General features: G+C 40.1%; 1 protein-coding gene across 1 annotated transcript in view; it reads right to left on the minus strand.

The window, feature by feature from the left end:
* GBF1 (golgi brefeldin A resistant guanine nucleotide exchange factor 1) overlaps positions 1–20,981 on the minus strand; it is a 183,760-nt gene that overhangs the window by 30,612 nt on the left and 132,167 nt on the right. Inside the window, exons 9-22 of the mRNA XM_018554593.1 lie at positions 17,122–17,266; positions 15,849–16,084; positions 14,412–14,580; positions 13,968–14,179; positions 13,140–13,238; positions 12,739–12,933; positions 10,642–10,828; positions 9,931–10,068; positions 8,314–8,402; positions 7,985–8,187; positions 4,720–4,843; positions 2,829–2,954; positions 2,145–2,227; positions 541–777 (exon numbers count right to left, since the gene is read on the minus strand). Coding sequence (XP_018410095.1) covers positions 541–777; positions 2,145–2,227; positions 2,829–2,954; positions 4,720–4,843; positions 7,985–8,187; positions 8,314–8,402; positions 9,931–10,068; positions 10,642–10,828; positions 12,739–12,933; positions 13,140–13,238; positions 13,968–14,179; positions 14,412–14,580; positions 15,849–16,084; positions 17,122–17,266 — 2,243 coding nt within the window. The remainder of the gene's footprint in view (positions 1–540; positions 778–2,144; positions 2,228–2,828; positions 2,955–4,719; positions 4,844–7,984; positions 8,188–8,313; positions 8,403–9,930; positions 10,069–10,641; positions 10,829–12,738; positions 12,934–13,139; positions 13,239–13,967; positions 14,180–14,411; positions 14,581–15,848; positions 16,085–17,121; positions 17,267–20,981) is intronic.

The following is a 20,981-nucleotide window of genomic DNA, read 5'->3' on the forward strand; positions in this document are numbered from 1 at the left end:
TTTGCTATGTCTGATCTTATCTGACATCAGTGTGGGACTTCCTGCTAAGTCCATAGAGCATGGTTGGGCTTTCTTTGGTCTACCCCGGAGTTCCAGACAGATTTGGAGCAATGACATCTTCCTACAGAAAACCACGTGGCAGCCCTGTAAAATTGAAAAACAGTAGCCTGTTGCTGAAGAGCCAAAGGGGCACAGATCTAGAAGTGTGCCTTTATAGGAAAGGGTAAACCTGATCTTTAAGAACATAAGGTCGGATGATGTTCTATCTGAGCCATAGTGGAACAAAAAGTTGGTTCACCCTTATGGGAACCATCAGAAATTACAAAGAGAAAGTCAGTCTTTCTGAAGGAAGCAGTAGCTGTAGATAAACTCTTACAGCCCGAACTACTTTCAGTCAATGAAAGATGATCTCCTTTGGATGAACTGAAGCTGGACAAAAGAATGATATCCTGGTTGAGGTGAAAGGCTGAAACTACATTAGTTAGTAAGGAAGTTCAGCGCCAAATACTTTTTTTTTTTTGTACAGAAATAAAACATTACCTAAATCCAGAAATTGCTTTCTGGATAATTGTCTCTTCCATGCTCTTGTCAAACACATAGGAGAGTGCTGCAATAGTTGGTCCCCAAGTCATTGTGAAGAGATCATGATCATAGCTTCCTGGGGTAACATGCAGGAAAATGCCTTCTGGGGTGGCACCTCTGTGCAGCAGTACATTCCACATGTAGTTCTCCTTTACTAGTCCTGTCTGCTCTTCTGGCATAACGATTTCATCATTTCTAGAGAAAAAGATTAGCTAGCTAATGACTATATTCAATTCAATAAAGCAGCTTAGCATACAATATAGATTTTCCTTTAAAAATTGCATTTTTTTTTCATCACATCAACTGTCCAATAGAAAACATCTATCTTTGCAAAGCCTTAGCTCAGTATTCCATGAAGCAAGATTTAAGATGGGACAGTGCTGAATATTGCCTACAGTAGGGACCTGACTTAGGCAAAAGTTTGCTAATTAAACTTTGTTTTTTCCTACCATGTCTGTTGTGACAAGTTAGAAAAACAAATGTAACACATGAATTGTTTCACAATACAGTAGCGGCAGATCACCAACAATTTTCTTCTCACACCAGGCTTGGTAAGCTCGTGCTGAAGTGCAGAAGTGTGTGCATCACCCACAAGACATTCCGAGACTGACCTCCTTTAAGCTTCTAGCATGAAAAGGAGAAATGAAAGCAAAGGAGTGCCAGAGATCACATCCTGTCTCCTGAGCATGGTAATCCCCCGGATCTTTGAAGTCTGTGGTGTTGGATTTACTGAGCAGACTGGATTTCTGAGCAGTTCTTAAGCTCTAACTGCCTACAAACAGCTGCAAACATTAAAGGCAGCCCAGCTTCTTAACAGCTAGACAAGGTGCAATGACGACAGCACAATGCTAACAGAAACCTGATCAACTGCTTATGTGGCCTGCAAAGTCAAATGAAAAAAGGAAATAAACAGAATATCAAATATTACTGTATAAGAAGCTAGTAATACCCTGAGCCTCAGGTTCAAGTGATACAATTTCTTTACAACAAAAGTTTTTTTGGAATCTAGCACAGAACAATCATTTCTGCCGCATGTCATTTTACAGCTTTGTACTAAAATTTCACTATATACATTTCTTTTCTTTTCCAGCAAAAGCCACTACAGTAAACTTTCTTTAAGAAGATTATTTTACAAAACGCCAGATTATGGCAAGTATAGTTATGGCCATACACTCAGCGTTTCTTCTCATTCAGTCTCATGGCATGGATAAGATAAAACACTCGGTTCCCCCACCCCACCAAACAGTCTGGATGAGGAAGTCTTCTCTGCTGGCTATTGTATTTTAACAGCTGACACTTGCCGCTGTTAGATTACAGGAACAGTGACTGCAGCTGATTGTCACTGTTCAACCAACAATTTTTGACCTGGCTCCTTTGAGAAAGAATGATTGAAAAAAAACAGGCTTGGACAAATTCAAGCAGTGTATGGCCAGCTTAAATCTGTCTCCTGTACATACAAAAAATACTGAGCAAAATGTTATAACACACAATACAGAAGCCACCTGTTCAACTTTCAAGAAATAAATACAAGCAGAGTGGCATATTGTCATACAACTACTTACTTGATTGCATGGTACATATCTTCAAGCATATCCTGATCAAAATCTTTCCCACCGTTGACTCCCTTTAAATTTTTCCTGAACTCCTGAGGAATAAAGAAGAAAGAGTTACTGTACCAAAGAGCTTGTAAATTTAAGATAATTATATCCATAAAGAAGTGTCCAAAGTTTACAAGTTTTTTAGACTGACTACTGATCCTACAGACATAATCTGGTGTTTTGACACACTGCCTATGGGAAATCTGAATGAAATAAAATATCCAAATCCTTAACAAAGCACAGAGGTGTTCTAAGCCCTCTTCTGCTTGGGGGAGAGGCTTAGAGTACCTTGAGCACTATACAAAATTGGCAACCATCAGTACAATGCGAAACATGCCTTATGCCTGTGCTGTTTTTGACTACAAAGCCTCTCGCGACCATATTCACTGTATGGTTCACCTATTTAAGAAAATCTCAGCTTTGATAAAGCAAACATATTTTTCTAAGTAAATTCTCAAACAAAAGGAGCTTAAAAATACTCTTACCAGACACTTAAATGCCACATTCACATTACCAGCTGCTTGATAGCGAAACGTAGAGCTTCTGAACTTTTCACTGACACATTTGTAATAAATTAGGACGGCCTGTTTTCATTCAAAGGGGTTTGGATGGAAAAATGGAATTACAGAATCTCTGGCCTGATCTTACCTCCAGAGTCATTGGAACATTCTGCTTACGAACATTGTTATTGTGTTGGTCAGTATTCAGCATGATGACAGCATAGGCCAAAGCAAAGCAGCCATCACTATTGGCAAATGGAGTCCCATTGGATTTCTGAGGGGAATGCAAACATTTGAATCTTTATTTATACAATAGTATAGCACACACCACTATAGATCATTGTTAATTCAATCATACAATTAGTATTTGTTAAGAGTATATTAAACAATGGGGGGGTGTACTCATTAACATCCAGAAAAGTATTATGTCAGCTCCAGGGTTTCCATAAACATCATAGAAAAAAGTGGCCCCCCTTGGCAAAACGGAAATCCCTGGATAGAGCTAACTAATTAATATACTATAACATATAATAGCTTTATAAATTGTTTTAATTGAGAAAAATATTTAAACACATAAATAACACATGACAAACATTTAAAATCTTGAAATTCATGAAGGCTTTCCTGCATCAGCTAGGTAAGCATGTAGAGAGTGGCAAGATTTGTTATAATTACCCCTCATAAATTGCGAGCAGTCAATGTGGGATGAGATATTTGAAAATATCAAGTGTGGATGAATCTCTGATTTTAGGAAATGTTAATTCCAAAAGGTATATTTCCATATAGCCAGGGCTCGAAAAATCAGTTCGTCTGCTCGTCTGTGACGAGCAGACAGTGGAGCCCGACGAGCAGCTTCCTGGCCGGCCGTTGTAATTACACGGCCGACCGGGAGCTTTACAGTCAAGCGACGCTCGATCGCTTGTATCAGAAGCTGTCACTACCGTTGCCGGTCCCGATGCGGCTGGGAGCGGCACGGCTCTGTGACAGGAGATCAAAGGGAGTTCAGTACATTCTCAGTCCCCGAATATAATGCAGAGCTGTGCAGGGAGCTCCAGACACGCTGTCAATAAGGGAGCTTGGAAGCCCCTAAGGGACAGCGTGTCATGGAAGCCCCTAAGGGACAGCGTGTCTGGAGCTCCATGCACAGCTCTGCATTATGTGCCGTACTTGTGGCGTATGAACAGCCTGATATGTGGCTTATGGACGACTCAATGATACCATGAAGAGCGGATCGAGCTATACTGCTCGGATAACGAAAAACAGTTACGGAATCAGAAATCTGGACACAAAGTGTTTCCTGTTTTAAGGATATCTCCACACCGAGATCTGGTGCGGCTACACTACGAGGAGATACACTTTGATGTTGTTTCAACGTAATACAACTTAAATACACAAAGGTTCCGACGGGATATTTTCAGCCAGTCTGCACATCTTGAAATGTTTTCCTGGACTGCTACTTTGTGCACAACCAACAAATGGATACAAATTCCTCCAGGATTCAGGGAGGTTAATAAGGAAACTTTCAAATCGGTTGTAGAACCCGTCCGGACTGCTATATGGAAATATACCTTTTGGAATGAACATTTCCTAAAATCAGAGATTCATCCACACTTGATATTTTCAAATATCTCATCCCACATTGACTGCTCGCAATTTATGAGGGGTAATTATAACAAATCTTGCCACGTGTTACATGCTCACCTAGCTGATGCAGGAAAGCCTTCATGAATTGTAAGATTTTAAATGTTTGTCATGTGTGATTTATGTGTTTAAATATTTTTCTACTCAATTAAAACAAATTTATAAAGCTATTACATGTTATAGTATATTAGTTAGCTCTATCCAGGGATTTCCATGTTGCCAAGGGGACCACTTTTTTCTATTTGTTAAGAGTGTATAAATAAAACTGATAAAGGCATGGCTATAAACACAATCTACAAACTACTACATGAAGTACTATACTTCTCCATAACACAAGTGCCTGGTACTACACATGCATTAAAATATTATCACATAAGTTAATATTGATTGGTACTTACCCTCCAGTGTTCTGTAAAAGCCTCCAAAAGTCTATGAATTACAGGTGCTTCCCCTGGTAAACGAAATGCTTCAAGGTAAAGCCTTAATGCTTCATCAATTCTCAGGCCTTGGAATTGAAACGTCCTAGAAAGAAACATCAATTCCATTCCTCTCAATCTGACATTCACATTAAACATTAGTGAACTGTACTTTTCCTTCAATATAATTTAGTTCCACTCCTTCTCCAACTGTCCCTAGATATTTATGACCAACCTAATACATAGACTGACGTGAGATCTGCTCCATTTTCTGTAGAAATGCTTTAGATTACACGTTTTAGTATAACTCCTCCCACTCCCAGCACACCTCAGTTTTGTAACAAAGCAGTGCAGAGAGCAAGGATCATAAACACAGAGGGGTGGGGCTTGTGTCCCTCAATGATCTTTAAGAAGATGCGAGTACAAAAATCCAATTTTCTTTCTCGTTCATCGAGATACAAGGGATTCAAAGACAACTGGGACGTCCAAACTGAGGGGTGGGCGACATAGCAAACAAAAATGCTAACAGGCCCGTTGTAAACAGCGGAGAACTGGGAACTGCCTGAAGCTCAAAAAGCTGCCATAAGGACCTTTCACCCAAAGCTGGCATCAGATTAGGCCTGAACATCCACCTGTGTGCACAGAAGAGCAGGTAGCAACTTTGCAAATCTGGTAAACAGTTGCCCAATGCCGAAAAGGGGTAAGTAACACCGATAGACCTAGAGTGTGAACTGATCCTTAAGAACATATGCTTGAATCTGAGCGACCAAGAAATGGTGAAACGAGAATCTGTTTCTCCTACTTATCACAAATGATAAAAAGAGAGCCAGCCTCTCTAATGGAAGCAGTGGCTGCAAAGTAGACATACGCAGCTCCAACTATATCCAGACAATGAAGGGAAATCTGCATCTGATTTACTGGTGCCGGGCAGAGGGACAAAAGTACAACGTCCTGGTTGAGGTGAAAGGTCAATACTACCTTAGGAATGAAGGAGGCTCTAGACCTTTATACCACATTGTTCTTATGCAAGACCAGAGTTTTTCAGCAGGTGGCATAGGTTTCTTTTGCTGGGGTAGAGGAGTACTCTAACACAAAGTGAGGATATCCGAGGCAGCTTGGAAGAGAGGTTCCTCAAAGTGCATGTCCAGCAAATGCTTCTTACATAGCAGCTCGGCAGCCCAATATTTCATTCAAAGTGTTCTCTCTATGTTCTTTTAAATGTAGACTCATATGGGAAATAACAAAAGGAGACCTATTAACAAGGTAGTGCAGGGCTGCCGGTGTTAGGTCCTTAAAAAGAAACAATGCAGGCAACCCTGGAGCTATACCGTGTTTCCCCGAAAGACCTACCCCGAAAATAAGACCTAGCACTATCTTCAGGGATTTCTGTAATATAAGACCTACCCCGAAAATAAGACCTAGTTCGGTGGTAGGTCTTATATTACAGAAATCCGCTAGGTCTTACTTTCGGGGGAACTGCACATAAACTGTGTAAAGACCGGCCGCAGCTCCCGCCCCGCCCACACGCCCGCCCACAAGCGAGCCTACAGCAGTTCCAGCCCCAATCGTGAGCAGGATGGATTCTATACAGTGGGGCTGCTCGAACTGTGCTTGGGATCTGACATGTTGCACCTCCCGCAGGGACAACTTGGCTTAATACAAGCTATAACTTTGGGTACTCAGAAACCAGCTACTGGAAGACGTTCAAATAGTTGGAGATGACTAAGTCCCTCTAGGTTGCAGCAAGGATTAACAGAGGTGAAACCATGTGTCTTTTGTGATAAGGACCCAGTGCAGGAAGATGGGAAGGTGCTAACTCACTGTGAATGGTGAAAATAAGAGTGCGGAGTGGACAGGTGCGACCCCACTTAGTTACTCAGCATTCAGTCTCTCAGCATTACAGCCTCTTCAATGGAGAACCAACAGAAAAATAGGAGTAATAATGGCACTGAACGTTTCTACAAAGCTGAACCTTATTCAGCTCTGTGCACAAAAAGGAACATGTTGGAACATTTCCCTTAAAAACTGAGCTCTATTTTGAATTCATTGTATCTAATTTCTAGAGACTCTAATGACTGGCATGGTACCAATGGATTGCCCAAGGCCAATGTGGTACCTATATTTAAAAAGGGATCAAAGTCTTTACCAAGTAACTACAGACCTGCAAGACTAACTTTCATAGCTGGGAAGATACTTTAGACCAGGGGTGCCCACAAGGTTGATCGCGACCTACCAGTCGATCGCGTAGAGATCACTGGTAGATCAAAATGTCCTCTCCTCCCACCGGTGGGGCTTCTCTGGATCCCCGCTGCTCTACCCATCTGTATGCAGTGGGGATCCGAGAAGAAGGAAAGGAACCGCTGCAGCCGGCGGCGAGGGGGGGCAGAGGAGGGAGCAGCTGTCACAGAACTAAGGCCGAGTGGGGAGGAGAGAGAGAGAGAGAGAAAGAGAGAGAGAGAGAGAGAGAGAGAGAGAGAAACGCTCGGCTAAACTAATGTGCCTGGGTTTCCGGGTGCAGGCGATTGCACCGTGGGCGGGGGGCCTGCCTGCGGTGCCTGGCTGATTTCAATGCACCGCCACGCCCCCTCCCGCCCCTGAATGCAGGTGTTTTTCGTTGGTAGATCTCATTGAGCTCGTCATTTGAAAAAAATTGTGGGCGCCCGTGCTTTAGAGTTTGATAAAGGATCACAGATACATGTTTTTGCTAGAAAATAATATAATAAGGTGAAAGACAGCATGGATTCACAAAAGACCAAAGTTATCAAACCAATGTATTTTCTTTTTATGATCAAGTAAGCAATAAACAAATAAACAAATGGGTGTCTGTGGATATAGTATACTTGGACTTTGCAAAAGTACTTGATACAATTCCCCACAGACAGTTAATATGCAAGTTAACCCTTTCACTGCCAAGACCTTGGGTATACCTATTTTAACAACCTGTGGACTCTCTAAGAGAGGTATCCCTAGTGTCTCAGGGGACCGGAGGTGAAGGGAAATCTCCCCAATGGGGGCAGAGATAAAAACAGGAAAAAAAACAACCTGATTGAGTCTTAACCATTCACTTACTCTATCCAAAACTAAAAACAAAGCCTTTGGTTTTATAATACAGTTTTTGGATTTACACAATGTATACACGATTTTGTAAAGTGTAAGAGGGCAATTAGATAGAATAAGATTGCAAGTAGGGTTCTTCCATGCATTCCTTTAGGTTGGAAAACAACCTGTTAAGACTTATTGGACTCACCCCACAAAGCTCTCAAGCAAATCAAGGTTCTTGCGATCGCTCACAAATTCCCCGATCATCTTTTTGTCCAATCTGGGGTTCTCCCTGAGCCATTGAGCCACTTCATTATTATCCATTGGTGTAGTCAAGAGATTCTTTTCCTGAAGAAATTGGATCCCTTTCTTTGGCTTTTGATTAAACTGCTCTGTTCCAGTTATGAGGAGCTGGGAATAACGCAGCATAATTAAAATTCTAATTACATGATGTGGAAAGATTTTGTTAACAAGTTATAAACATTTAGAATTTGTAAACAAACACACGAAGTTTAGACACATTTAGGATTTATATACCTTTTTCTTGTTTTTTATATCGTTCAGTTCTTGCACAGTTGGAAGTAAAGAAGAAAAGCGTACTGGTATTCCCTGGGTCTTCTTATCAGCTAGAAAACCAATTAAATATAAAAAAGTATTTTAAATAATATACTATTTTTCCAGCCAGAGCCTTCTAAAACTCCTGCATTTTAAATTGTCTACACTGCTTTCAATATAAGCATGTTTGCTGGTACTAAAAAAAAAACTACCATGATTTTCACCAATTATTTTTGTTTATATACGTGTCTTTTAAACATTTTTTAGGTAAACAACATAGGGTGCTTCTTTTTTGATTTGTGTGGGCTTTTTCATAAGAAAGCTCAGCACTGTCTGCTTTTGTGCTATTGAAAACTAATAAACTTCTATATGATATGATCTAACAAGAGGGAGGGGTATGTGTTCATCTTGTGACTCAAAGCTGGGCGTTAAGAATCAACCAGAACACAGGCTATTCACAATGACAGGGCAGCAGTGAAGTCAGTTTGGTAAAGTGCTTCCCTTCTAAGGAAATAATAAACCTAATAGACCGTAATGGTCTCAAAAACTACTGTATAGTGTGTATGTACATGTATAAGGTATATTTAGGTTTTTAATAACTATTTTACATTTTATTTGTTTTTTGTTTTTATATACAAACAAATTATTTTGTGTAATAGATCTTTCACGGGTTCTATATTCAAAGTCCCCTGTTTCTTCTCAATACTATTTAGGTAAAGGGTAGTAGCACCTTAAGTTTGTAAAACTGATTTGACTACATTTACCCCCCTTTTATTAAGTTTAAAAAAAATACTTTTAGTAATTTTAATATATAAAAGCAAGAAGCGATGACCAAAAATCAGTAAAAACAACATTCACTTTAACCACTTTACTACCGCTGTGTGTTTTAAAACAGTGAAGTGGCTGACGTGGTGTTCTGCAGCGCTGATTTAAAACGGCGCTATGTATATAAATATACAAATATAAAGACAGATATTTGAGAGCCCTCTCACAAGGGGTGGAAGGAGTATTTATGAACAAAGCAGAAGCAATTAGGCAGCAGCAGATTCAAGGTGGGGGAGGGGTTAAATAATTTATGGGATTGCTTCTCTTTTTACCCCCCACCCTCTCTTCCCCAGGGGTATGTAGAGGTTGGTACCCAAGTAGTTAAACTGCTGTCTAATTTTTGGTTAAAGATTTGTTATCCTGACTTCCTTATTCTACATACTAATTTGTCCACTTCTGCTGCAATAGGCCACTGATATTTCACCAGAATTAAAATAAGAAATACATTATTAAAAAAATATGCGTGTTCAATTCTTTTAAAATTAAGGGCTGAATAAGATATTTCACAAAAGACACATTTGCTATCTCATATAAGGAAAAGAACTTGAGTGTTAATTGGCCAAAAGACCTGCTAAGTGGCAGCTTTTATTTAATTCCTTTAAAGTTAATGCATTCATTGGATTTTGAATATAAAATAAGTAAAACTTTTACTATTTACTTGTATAATAAATAAATAAGCAATTGTAAGTAGATCAAATGATCGTTATGTACATGGCAAAAAGTCTTCTAGAGAATGTATTCAGCAATGTTTAAAAAAGTGTTAAGATAGCTAACCACTACTACAGCCACCTTCGGCCTCCTGAATTCCAAGACTCATTTTGTCTGCCATTAAATGCCCACTGGTGGGAGGATGGGCCCCCTTGGATTCTGCACTTGTGATTGATGCGGTGCCTTCCATAACACATTCACTGCCTTAAATAAAAAATAATTAAAATACTATTAAACCAAAACCAAGAAAATACAATAATAAATAAACAGGAAAGTGCACTCCCAAGATATGAAACAAAGTTAACATTAAAGGGCAATTCCATACTTCAGATTAGGTTTCGCGTTACATCCACATGTAGGATTTAATATGAAACATGGTCACAGTCCACAGCCCCCCCAAACCACATTGCTCGCCCATACTGTAGGGTGCTTCTCCCCAACAGGATCTTGTCTATTTCGATCACCATTCATTCACAGAATCTGAGCAAAAAAAAAAAAAAATCATGTTTGCAATCTTGGCAGAGGGAGTCACAGATCTCAAAGGACTACAAATGTGGTGACGTCACTGCACTTGCAGTCCATTGAGAACTTCCTCCAGCCCCATAACTGAAAAGAAGTCGTCTACAGGAGCCTGGGATTTGCATCTGGGATCCAATGCTTTGCAGGCTCCTTTGAAAAAATTATTAAATGCACATTTATTTTTAATCAATGTGGGTGTATTTATGATTTTTTTTTTTCAAAAGGTGTAAACAGCCTTTAAAATAATGCAAAACATACCATTCGACTCCGAAGATCCCTCTGCATTATCTGCAGTGGTTTTGCCTGTCTCTTTCTTATCCTGTTGCAAAGTGTTACTCAGAATCTTAGCCTGGCAATGTGCTTCTGTGCTGTCAATGACAGTTAGTAAAGCTTCCAGTGAAAGTAGGTGAGTTGTATAGAGTTGGCCAGATACTGGAAAGGCATTCTGGGAGAGAAAAAAAATCACTTGACATATCAAAACAAAATAGGAACACAATATAAACTGTTTTCCATAGCTATATATTTAAATGTGTATCAAGTAAAACAGGATTTTATCCTACCTATAAAATACTTTTCTTGAAGTACATTACAGGACAGAGGATGGTATTCAGAACCCCTGGTTATGATGTCAGCTTCAGGAGATTTGGACACTGGCAACCAAAGGACTGGCCAGTATAGCCCCTCCATCTACCAGCATGCAAGCAATAGTAAACTAGGGTATACACGGTTAGACCTTGGAACAAGCAAAATCAATTTCAAAACATTTTTTCACATTTCTAATCGTTGATGAGGTTAAAACAGATGATCGATTTTGACCGCAGTGACAAAAAATTAAAAATGAGCATGTCGGAAAATTTTTCTCGATCGAACGAAATTCTAACAGTGAATGTGGTTTTCATTCGGGAAAACTCCATTCATTCCAAAATGAAATGTTAAATCAAAACGATTTAGATTCAGGATTGAGGACATATGCTCGGACCACACAGATGGATATAATCACCACAGCAGATTGTATAGTAGGGTACATGAGAAACAATAAGGCCTGAGAAGGACTTCAAGTCTTTTTATACACTATGTCATTAAGCACGGGGATGACCTCAACAGGGACAGTCAGAGGCTTATTAACCAGTTGACATCCGCGGTGTTAAACCCCCTTCCCATCCAGGCCATTTTTCACAACAGGGACAGGCCACTGCATTAGGAATCCTCCTCTGCTGAGAGAAAAGTTAGGAGGTCCAAGGACATTTCCAGGATTAGGCTCATCCCTAAAGAGTGCCAGATACAATAGGGAATGCACAGAGAAAAAGTCTTAACAGATTGAGGGTTCTATAGAGAACTCAGGCAGCACCAATTTGTAATGTGCAAACCAGGATGGTATCGGAAATGTGGGAGTAGCAACTACCAGAGGGAATCAGAGATGGACCTCTAACAGGGAGGGTATGAAATCATGTGTGTGGCCCCTGAATTTCGGTGTCAGGCGCAGACTTCATAAGGGTGCCCCAGTCCATGAGATAATAGAGTGGAGGCAACACAATAAATGTCGCCATGATCTGAAAGGGTCACAGTTGGCCTAACTGTTTTAACCCCTTAGGGGGATGCAAAGTAAAAGCAACCACCCAGACTCCCAATTAAAGAGCAAATGCCCTGACTCACTGTTGTGGTCTGGCCATCTTGCGGCCCCCACCACATAGAAAAATGACAGTAGGCAGGATCCAGGGGACATTCCCCATCCACACAGTCTTCGCCCTGCAGATAACTCAATGCACTGCACCACATGCCGAGGTAAGAGCCTATTGCGGTCCAGTGCCTGAAGCATCAATACAGGCCAGTCTGAATCTTCTCTCTGACAGGGTTCAGGTATGGTCCCCACCCAGCTCACAGCTGCAAAAAAGAGGCTATGTAGCAGCTGACAAATTTTGTTAGAAGATCTTGGTAAATGTAACAAAAGAAAAAAAAATATAAGTGGCTTGCTTCGATCAGAGCAGAGAAAAGACAGCAGCAAGGCATTCTGGGAGTGGGAGGGGTTATACAGGGCAGTCTTTACAGCTTTGGTTGCCAATGTCCAAATCTCACAAGAGTGCCAGCACAATCCTTGGTTTCCAAATACTCTTTAGTCTCCTGTAATCTAAGAAAACATAATAAGCTATAGAGCAGATTGTAAACGATGTATGAGACCATTACACACAGTACTTGTTTCTTTAAGAAGTACCCCCTACAACTTGAGATATAGGAACTAAACAATACCCTTTACATGAACAACATATGTCATCACCCCAAACCACACACACTAGATTCATTGGGAACTACTATTATTTTAGGTATTTATTATTCAGCAATAAAGATGGCTATGCTTACCTTAGAGAGCAGCTTGGTAAGATCCTCAAAGATGTTGGAGCAGTAAAAATCACAGTCGTAATTTATGTATAGCTCTGTTACAAAGCTGGGTATCCTCCAGAGCTGTACAATACCTTCCAGCGCCATCTCTTTAATTTCATATGGCATCTTTGGATTCTCCATAGTAATGATATCCATCAATTTTTTAATGTACATCTACAAAATCAGTTGGTAAAACCAGTTACATTTCACATACTACCTTACTGGAAGTGCATATTGATACCATAGCTACATATGATAGATTGTTTTCTCATAGCAACAAAAAGGCCCTTTTGTACGCAAAATGATGTTACTTAGTAATGTTGACTCATGAGAACTGTGCATTTAATTGATAATCACACATTTTAAGGGAAAAATCTTACCTCCAGCTGAAATTTTAGATGTTCTCTCATGCTTTCAAAGAGAAGGAAGCAAGCTCGCAAGGAAGATGCATACAAGTTTAATCGTTCTGCATTTAACAGCTGAAAAGAAGGGCATACATTTATTGAGAGAAAATGTTAAGTCTTTGAAAAATTACTATATTTTATGCCAAACGTTACTTTCAGATGCAGTTAAAACCAATATTTCTGTAAATAACCCCTAAGAAATTCCCTACTCCCCTCCTAACTACAAAAAATAGCTGTACTGGAGCACCTATATACATTATATTAGTGTGTATACTTAAGCAATTCAATTTTTCTACAGTTTTATTTCCTACCAAACAAAAGGGGATCCTTCTTAAAGAGATCAGCTGCAATCTCTAGAAAAAGAAGGTCTACAATAACAGATAATTTGATGAATAATTTGCAGTCAAAAGACTCCAGTTGGCAAATACCTTCATTCAGAAAGGACTTGCAAAGTTTTTACGGAATACGGATTTTACTCAACACACCTCGTGTAAGGAGGTTTATCAAGTGCTACCTGGCAGCTTAACCTGTCAATAACAGGGGGCGCAGCAGGCATGCATATATCCGCTTACTGGCAGTTCTATTAACTGCCAACAGTCTGTTAAGGCCAAGAGTAGATCTATGTTCTGGTCTATTAACATACTGCTTACTACAATGTAGACTTTCTGCCTGTGAACATTAAAGGGCTCATAAATAAGCAAAGACCATTTGCAAAGGGGTATATGACACTTTTATATATAGTATATATTTAATTCTACTGCTGTTTGTCATCTTTTAGGCATTGTATGAAACACTAGGTGCTACCTGAAATAAATGTCGACAGAGTTCATCTTTCATCAGCCCGAGAAGCGAGGTATAATTTGCTATGGGAGCAGACTCCAATGCCACTGTGATCAGCTGTAAACCCATGTGCATCATCACTTCAGAATTATGGCGATCATGAGGGTTGGTAAGTGAAATTAGAAAGCGAAAAAGTTCACGAATACAAGGTAATCCGTAAGGGACCAAAACCACTCCTAGAAAAACAAAATGTAATGGTAAGCAAATGCAACATACACAGCAATTTGTATAGCTCTGATTTTGGTGCTATGGTTTACATTCAGTTAATAACTGCCAACTTTTATCAGGAAAGCCTCAGGGCATTTTAAAATCAACAATCAAAGGAAGGCTTGCTCATAGCTCTTCAGTATCTAAAAATAAAATAACTAAAATTACTAAATGCTATATGTCCAATTGAAGACCTCTCACCTTCTTTCTGTGAAGACTGCGTGAACCTAACTCCACGAGGGTTGACATAGTCCATATCGTGCACAGAGGCAGAGTCTGAATGTTCAGCCAGTGATGAACTATCTTCTAGAACTTCTGGAATGGATTCAACAGAGGCAGATTGTGTCTTTCTTCCTAGTAATTCTTCAGTCTTTACAGAACAGAAAAATGGTTACAATGGTTATGAAGCAAAGACTGGAACACCATCATGTCATTTAAATGTACATAAGTATAACTTTTTTAATTGAATATAAACATTAATTTGAAAAAATACATCTGTATATTTCTACGAGATGATGAAATTAGCATCAAAATGGACTGGAATCAGAATGGATATTTATTTCATAGATATTCAGGCATCAGAAATGGATAACATCCCATAGATCCTGAGGCCCCGTTCACACCAGGGCGGTTCGGTTGCGCAGATTTGTCAGCGATGAACCGCTGACATTCATTCTTTTGGGGAACGTTCATGCGATCATGCGTCTCTGCGCGATCTGAACCACCTGCCGCCCAAAATGCTCCCTGAGCTATTTTTTCATGCTAATCATCGCAAATTCCATATAGATTTCAATGGAAACACGCTGATTAGCACATTTTTGGGCATTTTTTATTGCGTTTCAGCGCTGAAGCGTGATTAAAAACGGCCAAAAACACCCTTTTAGAAACCGCGCTGAAACGCCTCCCCTCTGGTGTGAATGAGCCCTTAAGGGTAAGAAGGGAAGGATTTGAAAACTGTCACACACTAAGGTTTCCGTCCCTAGACTCCTTCTTCTTGGATTCCAAACAACTAATATTTGTGATTTTGGGGGAGAGGGATGAGAGTTACACAGATTTTGTATAAGACTCAAATATACTTTTTCTGACAAAGAAATAAATGGACTTTGCACAGAATACATCTCACAAAGGAAGCATGACAAACTAAAGCTGGCCATACGATATGCAAATTTCTGGTGGTTCTTCAGGAAATAGCCAAAATTCACACAGTGGGCACCCTTTCCGGCCGTCATCCCTCAATCAGCTAATCGAAGGAGCCAGTTGGAAAATCTTTGTACGAACTGTGCTGGCAGCCAATAAGCTGCCAGCACCGTTTGTGTATTCCAACAAGCCAAAGAAAAAGTGTTGGAGGAATCGGTTCAATTTTTTTTTTTTGTTCAATCCGTGGGCTGAATGAATAAAATAGAACAGTGTATGGCTAGCCAAAGATATAATCCTCCAACTTGGAATGGAATTTTACACTATCCCTGTACATTTGTCTTAGACCCAAGTTTAAAAAACGATCCTAACTAAATAAGGCTGCTGAACAGCAAAACAAAATCCACTATCACCATCAGATGCATAAAATAAAATAGTATGACAGTGTTTTAAATATGTAAAAACCGAATATAAAACAAATCTACAGAGTAATTAAACTACTACCTTCTGGTCATCGGGGTTTGGCTGTTCAGACAGATACAGGTCTCCAGATGAATGTAGTGTGGCAGCAATATTTGCACCATCTATCTCAGAAAGATCCTCTTTAGAAGTAGCCTGGGAGGATAATCCAAGTGCACTGTCAGTCACAGGGCTGACAGCAGATGATGTGGCTTCTGAACTTCCAACTGAGACAGGAGAGGTAGCATCTAGGGAGGACGCCTCAATAAAAGGAATACCAGCTAAAAAGAAAAGTTACAAATATATATAACTTTGTAGAACGAGATCACGTAGCTGAACTACAGACAAGAAAGCTTAATACATAAAAGTGAAAAGTCTTAACCAGGAAAAAAAAAAAATTCTGTTAAGCCAGTCTAGCACACAGATAGCATAACCAGGTCCTGAACCTCTAAAGCTGCCCATACACCCCACAACCATCGCACGACTTTTGAGATCACGACCATATTGCTAGTGTTTGATTACCAGCACTGCAGGAGAGCTTGGCTGGGCCCTAGTGCTGCCCTTCAATTTCTCAGTGGAAGCACTGATTGATTGCAGTAACAATACACACAATCATTACAAACCCCTAAGTAACATTTAAAGTAAATTTCAGCTATTTCGGGTAGAGCGGGTGGGGGTTAGAGAGTCCAAGCCAGCTTTTCTTTATTTCCAGGTGTTCCCACTAAGAAAATCCCATCCTGTCTAAGAAACCCCACAGAAAGTTAGGGGAATATTCCCAAAGAGGTCAACTACAATAAAAACCAATAACTAAATACTTCTCCACTTCCCACTCCATCAAATACTAACATTTAGCTGGAGTTCGACTTAAAGCTGAACTCCGGATTGGAAAAAAGAAAACCTCTTTTTTGCTTGTATAGTAAAGAAAGCTGAAGAAAACATTCAAAATGAATGGCACAGCACCTTAGGCAAATCCCTAATTACTTACCTACTTACAGCACAGCATGGGGGGGGGACCTTTAATGTCCGGGAGACAAAGTGACCACTCTTTTACAGCCCCTTTTTTTAAAACTCAGCATAAGGTGAAAGGGAATAGGTAAAATTATAGTTATGCTTTGGGGGGTCAAGTGTTTAGTTAGGAGGATACATTAGGGATTACGATTACAGGTACTTTTAACAGGTAAAGCCGCACATTACAAAAAATTTTTGCTCCAAATTGCTGAATGAAAAGTGGCTAAAAATGAACATATAATAAGAGTTTAAGACCGGAGGGAAGGGCTAAGAATTGGTGAAGCCACTCTTTTTTTTTTTTTTCAATTACCCGTGTTTGTTGAAGATCCATTAGTTAAAGGCTGTTGTGATTCAACTCCACTCATTGCTTTGGTTAAATGGCGAGGAGGTCGTGGAGATCGCTTCTGTTTCTTCCATTTTGAGGACTCACTGGTACCACCAGCTCTCATCTTCAACTGTCAAGAAAACATGTCCCAAACATGTCAAAGTGGCAGAGTACAACAGTAAGAGAAAACTGAGGTGTTACCAAGTTTTTATTTAGCATTTTAATGTTTTAGGCCCAATTTAAAACAGTGTTTTTTCCACTACCCATGCTGCACAATACAACACAGGATAACTAAAATAAAATTACAACAAAGGATAGTATTAGTATAGAAACCATCTAGGTCCTTTGCAGGAACATTTACAAAAACATTTTGTCTATTTCTGGATTCTGAACCATTAATGATTCTTTAAAAAGCCTGAATTAGTCCTAAACGGCCTTGAGAAAAGGGTAAGCACTATAATATTACACTAAATATATTACACAGGAACCTACCACTTGCAAGAGTCCCCCTTCATGACCTCAGACTAAGTCCAAATGTAAAATGCTGCCTGCCCTGAGAATGTTCATTAACCTTGTAGCAGAGAACTAGGAATGGGCAACTGTGTATATTTCTAGATATAGCCCAATATTACAAAACCACTTATATACAACTTTTTTTTTTTCAAGCTGCACGCAACTTTTAATATATAGCATTCAAATATTAAGTTGTGATTTAGATTAACTACCTCCGGGCCGGCCGTAGTAAAAAAACCGGCCGGCCGGGAGCGCTCTAGATCTGAGCGGGCGTCTTTAGACGTCCGCTCAGACACGGCCCCAGCGGCGTGCACGAGCGGGCAATGCCCGATATTTAAAAACAGGCAGTGATGCCTGTTAACATACAAGTGATCCGCCGGCGGATCGCTTGTATGGGGTGACGATCGGTGCCCCCCCCTCCCTCCGCATCTTATGTCACTCTTGTGGAGCAGATCTGTGCTTCATCAGCTTCTTTTGGGGGTCCTAGGGGACATTAGGGGTCTTGGAGACCCCTGATGTCTCCATAAAGAGGACCTATTTTGCTATCACATAGGGTGGTTTTATTAGCCCCCGTATGTGATAGCAATAAAGTTTAGTGGAAAAGAAAAATAGGGGAAAAAACTTAAAGCCCCCCAAAAAATGTAAAGTAACACATTAAAAAATGTTTTAGTTTTTTTATTCTTTTTTAAGTCCCCACCCATACCTACACGCATGCAAACATGCGTCGGGCGCGCATAGGTGCAAAAAAAGACGATTGCGCCCATTACGCCACACGTTACATATCGCCGCAAACGTTGGAGTGAGAGCAATAATTCTAGGGCCATCTATCACTGATAACACTAAACTGATGAGCGGTAAAAGCTTTTAAAGTGTCGCCTATGGCCAATTTTGGGTATGGTAGTTTTCTGCGATTTCGCGGGAGCGAGGAATAAAATGATATGCAGTGGGGAAAATAATTATTTGATCCCCTGCAGATTTTTGTTACTTTCTGGGGGTGATGAGAGTTGCTCCTGTCCCCCTGGTGTTAGGTCTCTCCATGATACTTGACCCCTAGGTAAGTGGCTGTACAATTCAATTGTACTAAAAGTAAATGTATAAAGCTGAATGGAAACATTGAAAACTGGAAAATATGATTTACAAATGGATTATGAAATGGCATATAAACATGTTGATGAACAATGTATCATGTATTTACAAATAGATTTATACCGATCCCCCTGAAGAAGCCTACGAGCGTAACGCGTAGGGGACTAACAAAGCAATACAATACTGCATACGAAAATCAAGGAATTATGAATATACATAGTGAAATATGAATTATGAATTGTATATAAAATATTATGAAATGTGAAAAGAAGTAATAATTTTAGGGTTATAAGAATCATGTATATATATGAGCATTGTTTTTAATATTTATAATTACAGGTATTCCTCACTTAACGACCGAGTTCCGTTCCTACGACCAGGTCGTTAAACGAATTGGTCGTTAAGTGAGGAACTCTATACAGTACTGTACTGCATTAGTACAGTACTGTATAGCGTTGCCGATGTACAGTACTGAACAGTGTACTGTACATCGGGCAATGAAAATACTCACGGGGACGCGCTGTGAAGAACGGAGGACGTCACTTCCCCCGGCGACACGTCGCACTGGCGCTGACGCGCGAGGTCGGAGGTCGCTCGGAGGACGGTCGTAAGTGCGAGTGGTCGCAAAACAGGTAAGTCGTTAAGCGAGGAGTATCTGTATTCAATAAATCTTTTAGATGAACATCAACAAATTTGTACGAAGTATAACTATATGAGTACCCTCAAAAAAAAACCCCTGCACAACCTGGGTTGTATAATGTGTAGATTTTGTAAGTTTGCACACTTGCAAAGCGTGACAATGACCCAAAACATACCACCAAGGCAACAAAGCAGTGGCTTAAGAAGAAGCACATTAAGGTAATGGAGTGGCCTAGCCAGTCTCCAGACCGTAATCCTATAGAAAAGTTATGGAGGGAACTGAAACTTAGTTGCCAAGCGACAGCCAAGAAACCTTAAAGGAGAACTATGGGGTCAGTGTTTTTCCCCATATTTCTCCTTAGGGTAACGGGAGGACGCTAGTTTGTGTCCTCCCGTTACCCTAAGCTCAGTATACCGCGAGCTACAGCTCGCGGTATACTGAGCTTAGGGTAACGGGAGGACGCTAGTTTGTGTCCTCCCGTTACCCTAAGCTCAGTATACCGCGAGCTACAGCTCGCGGTATACTGAGCTTAGGGTAACGGGAGGACGCTAGTTTGTGTCCTCCCGTTACCCTAAGCTCAGTATACCGCGAGCTACAGCTCGCGGTATACTGAGCTTAGGGTAACGGGAGGACGCTAGTTTGTGTCCTCCCGTTACCCTAAGGAGAAATATGGGGAAAAACACTGACCCCATAGTTCTCCTTTAAGGATTTAGAGAAGAAAAATCCCTCTTGAGATGTGTGCAAACCTGGTAACCAACTACAAGAAACGTCTTACCTCTGTGCTTGCCAACAAGGGTTTTCCACCAAGTACCAAGTCATGTTTTGCTTTGGGATCAAAAACTTATTTTACTCACTGAACTGCAACTCAATTTATAACATTTGTATCAAGTATTTTTTTTGGATTTTTGGTTGATATTCTGTCTCTATCATTTAAAATACACCTATGATAAAATTATAAGCCTTTCATTTCTTTGTAAGTGGGCAACTTACAAAATCTGCAGGGGATCAAATAACTATTTTCCTTACTGTATGCTCCTCTCATGTTGGTCTCACCAACAGTTAATAAATTAATACAATTGCATAGTACACAGCAAACATACCCATCTCTTGCTTAACTGCACAAAATGGGGCATATGGCCACCCCCAACTGTATGTGATATAATAAACCCCAGGCAATTTCATGCACTTAATTTTTGGTTGTCAGATTGTATCTGACTTCTGGCAGTAATTTATTACTGTGCTTACTACCTTATCACAACTCCCTCTTCCACAGATATTTGGTATTCTAGATGAAGACTATTGGCCACTTCATACTAGAATATCCTTGTAACAAGCTGTGTCTATGGCAAACAAAGCCAGGAGGTAATAAATGCATAAGTCCATTCTCCCATTCTCCCCCTACTACAGCCCAGTGGAAGTCATTGGTTTATCAGATTATCCCTTATGAAAATATCTATGGGAATAGTTACTGTCATTTCAAATTCCATAAAATTTGGGACCTATGGTGAAATTCTACTCTCACTTTAAGTTCGAGTAACCTCCCCAGCCCTAAAGTTATAACTACTTCACTCAGTATATGTGAACCTCTTAGCAATATATTTTAAAA

The sequence above is a fragment of the Nanorana parkeri genome, unplaced genomic scaffold (assembly GCF_000935625.1).
Source record: "Nanorana parkeri isolate BGI_ZX_2015 unplaced genomic scaffold, ASM93562v1 scaffold165, whole genome shotgun sequence".
In the NCBI taxonomy this organism is placed as follows: Eukaryota; Metazoa; Chordata; class Amphibia; order Anura; family Dicroglossidae; genus Nanorana; species Nanorana parkeri.